We start from the raw sequence: 10,359 nt of genomic DNA on the forward strand, positions 1-10,359 counted from the left end.
AAAATACCTCCAGTGCTTCATGCCAAGAAGGCTCAACCGCAGTCCCCACTGCCTCCTCAGAGATTTGTGGACACAAACTAGCTTTTTGGGCTTTGGCATGCAGATAAATCTGCTTGACTGCTGCTGATCTGAACAACAGTAAAATCTTGGACTGCTTTATAATATCTATATCAAAAATGGCCCTTTTTTATTTTATTAGCATTCACCAGTATGAAACCGGTTAAACAGCATTGTGAGTTTTAGTAACCTTTAACATGAAAATGGTGGTGTAGTTAGCAATGGTCCTATTATTATGAGACTGTTACAGTATTCATTTGTTGTTGAGATATTAGAAAATAGTTTATATTAGAAGAGTAACAGATGGGCAGCAACATTGCTTTTTTTTTTTTTTTTTTATGGAAAATAATTAGCAGATTCCTAAGATGACTTCTAAATATTTTGTTTATGCTGAACATGCATTACAAATAATACAATATATTACAACCTGAGCTCTAGGGCATCACAAGGCACAACATTTGTTAAAAACTGCATTATGATTGGAAAGAAAACGTCTGGGTTAATCAGTTAAATTATAGTATGTAGAATTCAGGGAGTTCTGAATTTAGCTTAAAAAGTACTTAAAATTTATCGAAATTTTAAAAGACTGGCTTAGTTATTTTTGCACAAAGTTTTAGTTTCATTGTTTTGTGCAAAATTTGAATCAAAGTTATTATGAGAGGTTTCTCTTTCTGATCTGTAAAGCTGCTCTTTGTGTATATTCTGCTTTACCAAACGTAGCTCAGTTAATGCAGAGGTTCTTCTTCAGCTCTCACTGTTTGGCTCTTCTCTGTGCTAGATTTGCTCACAACCTTGGGGAAATAATCACATTGGCATTGAGATTTTTGTCTTTCAGTATGTCACATAACTTTCTCAGAAGATGCAGGTTGCATATGTTTATTCTGGTTTTATTGTGCATCATGTAGTAAAATGTTAGCTAACTCAAGTAACACAAACCTGGAGTTAAAAGAGATGCCATGACAGCTCCCACATTGATTTAGGTTATTTTAAACTATTAATTAGTGGCAAGCAAAGGACACCTCTATTGGGACAAACTAGGTATGACTTTCTTTATTTTCATGTAAATTCATTTCAAACAGTTACAGCATTGCTTACAAATTATTATGAATGCAGTTTTTATAATTAATACATTAAATAGTTTTTTTTATTGTCACACTGCAGGAATTGTGCAAAATAAATAAATAAATAGCCCAAATAAATAAGTTGATTAGTTATAGCCTATACATATACCCTTTAAAGTTTAAAAATAAAAACACAATAAAAATGTTATTTGTTGACTACCATTAAATAATGAAAAGAAGACTAGAATACAAACTTAAAATGTGCTTCTAGCCTATGTCATGCAGAAAGGTTTAATTTGGTTTCTTACTGGAACCCACATTTGCTTGACTCTTAAAATAAATTATTAATAATAAACTTTGTGAATCCTGGTTCTAGTGAATGTTAAATTAGTTGATGTAACTGAAACAGAATTGCAACACTTTCTAAAGCAATTAAATAATAGCTGTTTCCACTAAATATGGGTAAAGGACTTAGCATAACAAAAATAACACTGTGTAGCAAAAGATTTGGGCTGGGAAAATGTACATTTTTAAACTCACAGTTTGCAAATGTTAATACATAACAGGTTCATGCTTAATGACACCATTGCTACATTTTTGGAACAAAATTATTTCCCAAGTTAGTATTTGACCAGTAATCCTTCCTCACATGTGTTTTGATGAAAAAAATATCAATGTAGGCTACATACGTTTAAAGTAGCCTATATCTATATAAATGAAAAATGAAATTTCAGTGGTTTTTAAGCCATTTTTCTGTAAGTGAAATAAAAATGTAACAGTGGGTCTTAGGTGTCAAGATTCTTCTGTTTTATTCACACAATTGAGTCATTTCAGGAATAGATAAATTATCCCAAATAGTCACATGAAGCTGACAGAAATGTCAGAACTCTGAGGTTAACATGCTGAAGTTCCAGTCTTCTATAATACAGGTCAATGCCACTGCATTGCAGAGCTCTAAAAATGCATTTTTCTGCAGGAGGATGTAGGAAAATCCCAGGACCATAAAACTTTACAGAGTGTCAGATAGATGTTGAATCTTCTTCTTTTCCTGTCTTGTTAAAAAGAAAGGCTTCTCAAAAATGCCGAAGCCAAGAAAATCAAGGGGTATGTACCTGATAAACTTATAAAGAAACAAACAACCACAACAACATTTATTTGCATCAACTGGAGCTTCAGTATTAAATTCTGCGTAGCCGAAGCGCGCGTTGACGTCGCGCATTGCGCTGACGTCACCGTCTCTCTTCTCCGGTTAGGCGCGCGCGAAAGTATCGGAGTGAAATCTCACGAGCTCGCACTGGTCAAACCGAACAGAAACTCTCCTAAATCTTCAAACATCTGCTAAAACAATGTCGGACCCAAAGGTAAGTGAGACATCATCTTCATCTCCTGTCCCTTTCGGACCGCGAGAGATGGTTATTTCGGATGTTTAGTTGGCGATAAATGTTTTATACGGGTCTTTTTTAACAGAGAGTGAAAAGCACTTGTTTTTTCCTCTACCTACGTCGCACGCTTAAACACTAGACGTTAAACCCGCACTTTTCTACTTTCTATTCTTAATATCTTGTAATTGTACGCTGTCAAAGTCGTTTGTTTATTTAAAATCACGCTACACTGCTCATAGCAGCTGTACGTTGACGTCCTTAAAATGAAAATTATATGTGCATTTGTGTTCGTCACTTACTTAAACATAATAGACAATCAAATAATTGTTTTCATTTACGTAATAAAAGTATCCACGGCATGTTCCAAGTAAATACTGCTCATAATTTGAATTGAAAGCTGCCATGCTAAGACACTGTTAGCTTGTGTGTGTTAGCATCGCTAACATGCCGCACATGTGAAGTTCAAACTCAAAGCCGGTTTATTAGCAGCTTCCGGGTTCATTTGCGTGTTTTAACTGTATTTGCTCAGTTGTGTCAAAACAGTGGGTTGAGACGGAGATTCAAACACTTAAACACCTTTAGGCCGCTTATTAGCTTCTGCTAGCCTGGGTGCTAACTGAATGTCCACTTCTGAGAAATTGATGTAACTCACCCCTTTAGACATACATAGATATTGAGTGAAGTAAACTGTTTAGCTTAATACACTTCTTAGTATTATTAACATGCTGACTGAAGAAACTTAACTAGGAGGGGTTGAACCAGTTTAAAGCTTCACATGTGTTGAAGATCTGCTGCAAGAGTTGGTAGGAAAGCTTTTGAATAATTCAAGCTAAAAGGCCCTCATGGATGTTAGACTAGTGATTAGTGGATAGCAAGAGCCTGGATTCCAGCGTGTGAGTGCAAGTTCACGGCTCAGCACCAGTTGGTGTAAGTTTGGTTGCAGCAGCAAATTTGGAGACAATAGGCCAAACTCTAGAGAATGATCCCTCCAAATCCTACAGCTTTTCACTGATCTGATGAGTAATGTGGAAGCTGGATCCCCACAGTCGGGATCAGGACAGTGTGAAGCTCAGCAGAACAAATGCCATAGTCAATTTTTGTTATTCTCAAAAAACAAAAAGGAGTCTAAACCTGGATCATGACCAACTGCAGTAGATCATTAGCATATTTGTTTTCTCATATTTGATTTACAAAAGCTGCTGTTATTAATTCCCCCTCCAGGAGGCACAAGATGATCATGAAGCTACCCCGGAAAATGTAGAGGACTCCAACCATGACCCTCAATTTGAGCCCATCGTCTCCCTACCTGAGCAGGATGTTAAGACCCTAGAAGAGGATGAGGAGGAACTTTTCAAGATGTAAGTCACTACCCAATACTAAGCAGGTTCAGATTTAAAGGTGCACTATGCAACTTTGTTTTTTGTTCAAAATTAACTATTTAAATGAGTCAGTACAACATCAATTCTTCCAAATCATGTTTTTGTCTTGCACTGATTCACTGCACCTATTACAATTGTTTATATTTTAGAGCTTTTGGGATGCATGTCTCGTCATACTCATAAATAGAGACGAGTTGCTTCGGGCTACTTTTGACGCCTGTGTGGTGTGGGAGTGGCATAGGTTAGTTGTCACAATGAGCGAGAAAGGTTGACATGGAAAACACAAAATCAATCTTGAACTGCTGGGGAGTCACCAGTTAAAACAAAAGCAGAATAGAGGAGAGTCTGCTGGTAAAAAGAGAATGTGACAGAGCTCGTAATAAAATGAGAATCAACATTGGCTTGGCCAATTTTGTTGCTCAACGGGTGAAGGTATTTTATTGAACAGATACATTTCTCTAAAGCATTATCTATTGTGAAAGGTTATTCATTCGCAGTCGCTAAGAGCCGAAGTGCAACAAAAACAATGTTCTGCAAAATGCATGCAGTTTTGTTTCTTAAAGCAGCACTCAGTAGCTTTGGGATTTCTTTGCTGTATTCTTGCTTTTTGCTCGCAGGTTTCTCTCTAGAGCTCCCCCCACAGCTTCGGAATAGATATTTGACAACACTGTTGTAAAAACTCGTTGGTGATTCTCAGACACCAGAGGCTATAGATCAATGACATCAAAGCAGATGGGACATTCTTTAAAACGTCTTCTTAATGACAGCATTTTAGCAGATTTCTTTTGGGCGTAAAGCAATTGTTTACATCTCGAAACCTGATATCACGCGAGACTTCCTGACGCGGCGGCCCGCCGGCTCAAAGTTGCAAGTGCGTATTTTCCGCTCACGGGCACCAGGGGGGTCCGAAACGACCACCATTCAACCCGAAATAAGTAATATAACCATTCCAATGACTCCGAAGCTGTTCAGTTAAGGTAAAAAAAGTTACTTAGTTCACCTTTAACCACTAGTGAGCTAAAAGTTACATGTACCTTTTAGAAAGGTTTTCATTGCAGGGGTGGTAGATATGGCAAATCATATCACAATTTTTTTCAAGAAGATAACGATTCACAATTTTATCACTATTTTTCATATTGGTTTTATTACAAGTCACTGAGCAGTACAGCAAAGGTAATTGCCTACTTTCAAAAATGTAGCCTTACAAGGTAACTGTATGTGTGTGTGTATGTATATAGAGAGAGAGAGATGGGATATGGGATGTCAATTTACACAAATTCTTATGATCAATCGTCATTTAAATTAACGATCGATTAATCATTAGCCTTAACTGCAATATGTGTCTACTGCAGTGGCATATAGCCAACAGCATGACGGTGCTGTTTTTTTTTTGTGTGTGTGTTTTTTTTAATGCTACTGTTCATAGGGTGGTTGATTGATTTCACTTTTCTAACTTTAGTTAGTTTGTAATGTTGCTATTTGAGCATAAATAAAGTTATGATAAACAGCAAAGTTATGACGCTCAAAGTTCAAAGCCAAGGAACATATTTTTTTTAAAGAAATTGCTTTTTAAGGACTACAACAAACGGCTGGTAGGGACTACATGACATTCCTCCCGGGTTAGTGACATTACGAACCATAACATTTACATAAACCCCGCCCCTGGGAACGCAATTTATAGATTATCATGACAGAATATGCTTATCAATGACTAGAAGATAACTACATATAAGCTACATAAATTCATCAACTAACCATTCAGAAATGTTGTCTACATGTCACTTCTTGAGTCTCAATCTTTCTGACCCCGGTTTGAACATAAAAGGCTAAAAGTTTTCAAAATTTTCATTTTGCATGTCTGTGTGAGGTAATCGAAGTTGCTAAGGACACAAGTTGTTGTAGCTCCGCCCTCTGTGCCGGAAGCAGCAGCTCATTTGCATTTAAAGGGACAGACACAAAAAGGTGCGTTTTTGCTTACCCTCAAATAGTGACAACTTTAACTTGCTATATAAAAATATCTGGGGGGTATTTTGAGCTAAAACTTCAAACACACACTCTGGGGACATCAGAGATTTATTTTACATCTTGTGAATAGGGCATTATACCACCCCTTTTAAATAGACCTACTGTAGCTGACAAAATAAAGTCTTCACTCTATAAATTAACTATAGATTGATTCTTAATAAATAGCTTAAATTTATTCAGTCAAGCATTGGGTGATAGTCTATTTTCTTTTGTTGTTTGATTAACATTAATCAAACAATATTAGGCTGCTAGTCCGGCCCTTTTGCACGTACCCAATACATTGGAACACATACGATTTCTTTTTACAAACAATTCACTAAAGACTCGTTCTACGCTTTATTTTCTCATGCATGTTTCTTTGTCAAGCGCTGTGCGTATATATTTTACTGTTCTGCTTCCATTGTTTAGTGAATGTAAACAGTTGAAGCAGAGCTCTGCACACACACATCATGACTCTGGTTGTCACACATCGACGCAAATAAAGAAATACTGCTCATATCATTTAGAGAGTGCCGTCACTCTTAAAGTACCAGTACTAATAAAATTTCATATCATACCGTTTTTAATAGCAGGATATCACGATACCTTTCTAGTACCGGTATATCGTGCAACACTACTCGGATGCCTGTTAGTCGGAATGTGTAACTCGTGTTGTGGACGTGTTCCACGGCAACTTAATCCAATGAATTCACAAAGATTTATTAAAATAGTGCTCTCATTATAATGTTATGTAAAATTACAGTCTCAATCATAGTCCCATAATTATAAGTCGTGCATTGCTGTTTGGGCTGCGTGCGTTGAATGAACACCAGTAAACTGAAGACCTTTGCTAGCTGGTTATTTAACTCAACGAAAACACATCCTATATGAGATTAATTAGATATATACAAAACAAACATATTACAAATTATATCTGCACAAAATGATGCTAATGTTCAAGTGAACTTAGTTCAAGTTGTGTGCTAGTCAGAATGTGTGACTCATGTTGTGGATGTGCTCTTCCTGAAGCTACGTGCAGAAACAAGACAAAACAATGTTTAATTTCAATACTGTTCTCTTTATAATGTTATGTAATATTACAGTCCCGATCATAGTTATTAGCTGTGCATTGCTGTTTGAGCTGCATGCACTGAAGCAGAAGCTGTTTTACTACTATGTTAATTCTTAACCAAATGCATCCTATATGAGATCAATCAGATATAGGCCTACACAAAATAAACAATATTACAACTTACATTTGCACAAAACAACAAGGTTGCGAATGCACAAGCAAATGTGTGGTCAATCATGAAGGTGTAATTAGCCCTACATGCTCCCTTTATTTCTCGTGTCTGCTATACGTGTTTTGCAGTTGAGCAGTACGCACGTTCATGACCTTGCTTAATCGACCATCGATAAGTTAAATTATTATCGACAATGAATCAATTAAAAATAATGATTATATATATATACTTATATATGTATATATATATATATATATACTTTTTTTTTTTTTTTTCAAATAATAGGACAAATACAATAAAATATACAAGTGAAATAAACTGCTTTAATTTTTTCAGCTGCAGCTTTTCAAGCAAGAAATTGATTGAACAAATGTAAAAAATAAAACACTACATAGACTTCACTGTATAAATGATTCATCAAGGATACTCCCCAATATGGCCATTTTGACAATTTGATCTGTATTTGTCTGTTCGAGTGCGGTGATATGCAAAAGAGAACTGCTGCGTGAGAGATTTTTGCTGACATTTATCTTCAACATGTTTTTTGTAGGAGGGCAAAGCTGTATCGTTTTGCCAGTGAGAACGACCCTCCCGAGTGGAAGGAGCGTGGGACGGGTGATGTCAAACTCCTGCGACACAAAGAGAAGGGTACCATCCGCCTTCTCATGAGGAGAGACCGCACCCTCAAAATCTGTGCCAACCACAACAGTGAGTGTAATCGTTATCTGTCCTCCTCCTGTTAATTTTCCAATCATGTGCTGGCATTAACTCATGAATTGAAATCCTGTGCTCTAGTTATGCCGTTGATGGAGCTGAAGCCCAATGCAGGCAGTGACAGGGCCTGGGTGTGGAACACACATGCTGACTTTGCAGATGAAAAACCCAAAGCAGAGATGCTGGCTATTCGATTCCTTAATGCAGAGAGTGAGTACAAATGAACATGATCTCCAGAACAAATCTCAGGGATTTTGTTAAAGTAAAACTAATTGAAGCCCTACAAAATACAGAAATAAACAATAGTAGTGAGTAGCGACAGAACTTTTCTTCCATATTGTGACTTGCATGCGAGTGAAACAAAAATATTAGGTGGGGACTTGATTCTATCTATTGTTGATTGGATGGAGGCAGATCTGAATGCAAGCTTGTAGTTTATTGTAATAATGGGGCGGGGTTTAAGCTGGAGACGTCCGGCAACATCACTAGAGATAAATGTCCTTTCTCTAGAAGATTACAAGGCCAATATTTGAAATTGCATGTATGATTCATTCATAATAAGTGAAGATGCATTTAGAAAATGATTACATTTCCATTTTCCGCAGACTTCAAATGATACTATTTGTGAATAGCATAATAAATACAATGCATTTTAAAATTTTGATCATTAGTGTAACAGACGTCTGCTTTGTGCCCTTTGTTTCCTTTGTCTTGCAGATGCACAGAAGTTCAAGATGAAGTTTGATGAATGCAAAGAAGAGGCCAGAAAGTATCTAGAAGGTAAGATGATAGCATTTTCTACCATGATTATTGCAGACTCACTCTGTTTAAGACTGACACATCCAGCCTTAGACTTTTTCTGTCTGCTACAGTAACATGAAGATTGTTACAAACTGCCTTGCCATTCACTTGGGAGGTGACCGTATCTTCTCAGACACTTTTTTTTTTTTCTTTCATAAATTTGTGTTAAGCTTGAGTTGGAGTACTCTTTGAAGCGCCTTCAACCTAAATGTTTTAATTTCGTTTCACAGGTAGCATGAACAGCCCTAACAAAGTGGCAGAGAAGCTGGAGGAGCTGTCTGTGAAAGATGACAAGACAAAGAGTTCAGAGGACAAGAAAGAGGAGGTGAAGGAAGAGAAGAAAGAGGAGAAGGCTGGTGAGGAGAAGAAATGAGCCCGGAACGTCGCTTCATACGGATCCTCCACTTGCCATTTACCCCTTTTATACAACAGACTCTGAAATTGAAAAATTGGACACTTTTGTTTTTTTCTTTTTGGCCTCTTGACTTCACAAGACCTTGGTGCCACTCTTAATGCGTCCATTTCTCAATCATCAAGTTGTTGTGAGCTTTTGTCCCATTCACAAACTCTCATATTGCCCTTCATTTTCTCATTCATTGTGGACCAGTCGTCAGTCATCATGTATTTGTGTATTTACACGACATGCTATGATACAAGGCTTGTGCTATTGATTGATTCCCACATTGGGTAACTTCTTTTGTTGTTTTTCTTTTGTACTTTAAAGAGTTATATTGTGAGCGTCTAGATGAGCACTGTCTGATATGAGAGCGGGCTGTTTGAGTTGATAGGGAGTATGAGTATCTGCGATCTTTGACTTTTCCTTACAATAAAGTCACATGAGGAACATTTGGCTTCTCTGTGGCTTGAATTTACTATTGAATGATTAAAATAATTCATTTTCTGTGGAGGGCTGCATCTGGCAAAAAAAAAAAAAAAAGACTGCTCTGAATAACTGAAGGAAGTTTTATGAGTATGACCCTTCTATTATGAGTGTGACCCTCTTCTGTTTGAATTGGAAATCAAGAAAATAAAGAATGGTTGACTCAGTTATCACTCGAGTGTGGAAAAGCAGCGAGGTTTTAAATAGTTGAAACCTGTTGTCATAATGCACATTAAGTTCTTTTTAAAAATATATAGGGAGATAAGTAGGTACTGTATCACTAATGAAATACGGTTTTCATTCCATAAGGCTTGTTACAACTTAAATTACAACAAACAGCATTGATAAAGTTTTACAGGCCATGTCTAAGGTTTATCTTATGAAATATTACAACGACTGCATGCACAATAATTTGGTCTCTTAGACATTGTTTTTCTTTTTATTTTATTTTGAATGTACATTTTAGGAATTGCGGTTTTGATGTGTTTGAACCGCACAATTTCCACATTCCCAGTTTGAGTATTTTTTTAATAAAAGCAAAAGGGTCCCTTAAGTTGCATTTGGCATGTGATGAATGACTTGAAATCTCACATTTTATAGTGGTTACTAAATATACATCATGTAAAAGGGTTGTGATCAAATCAAATTAAAGACTGATGCTTTGTCATACATCAGTGTCTGTATGGCTTCCATTCAAAAGCCTAATGGGGCGGATATGATTTTTCAGTTTGTGTAATAGCATATGATTTGGAGATGTTAGTCATGACACAGGTCTTTGTCTACTTATTTGATAGCACGATGCAATTTAAAACCGTTCAAATTAGTGTTTAAAAGCAT

General features: G+C 36.6%; 1 protein-coding gene across 1 annotated transcript; it reads left to right on the forward strand.

The window, feature by feature from the left end:
• Window positions 1–2,318: 2,318 nt before the first annotated feature.
• Window positions 2,319–10,224, forward strand: ranbp1 (RAN binding protein 1). Its single transcript, XM_079872847.1, has 6 exons — window positions 2,319–2,479; window positions 3,722–3,858; window positions 7,678–7,835; window positions 7,923–8,051; window positions 8,559–8,621; window positions 8,873–10,224. Exons 1-6 carry the CDS (start codon window positions 2,465–2,467, stop codon window positions 9,013–9,015), a joined length of 645 nt encoding a protein of 214 aa, XP_079728973.1. The 5' UTR covers window positions 2,319–2,464; the 3' UTR covers window positions 9,016–10,224.
• Window positions 10,225–10,359: the final 135 nt, after the last annotated feature.

The sequence above is a fragment of the Squalius cephalus genome (genome assembly GCF_949319135.1).
Source record: "Squalius cephalus genome assembly, chromosome: 5".
Taxonomy (NCBI): Eukaryota; Metazoa; Chordata; class Actinopteri; order Cypriniformes; family Leuciscidae; genus Squalius; species Squalius cephalus.

What these genes read in the sequence shown, in the direction of transcription:
- ranbp1 (XM_079872847.1), top strand. An exon ending in GAGGAGGAACTTTTCAAGAT is followed by an intron (nt 3,859 to 7,677) that starts GTAAGTCACTAC and finishes TGTTTTTTGTAG; the next exon opens with GAGGGCAAAGCTGTATCGTT. An exon ending in GGCCAGAAAGTATCTAGAAG is followed by an intron (nt 8,622 to 8,872) that starts GTAAGATGATAG and finishes TTCGTTTCACAG; the next exon opens with GTAGCATGAACAGCCCTAAC.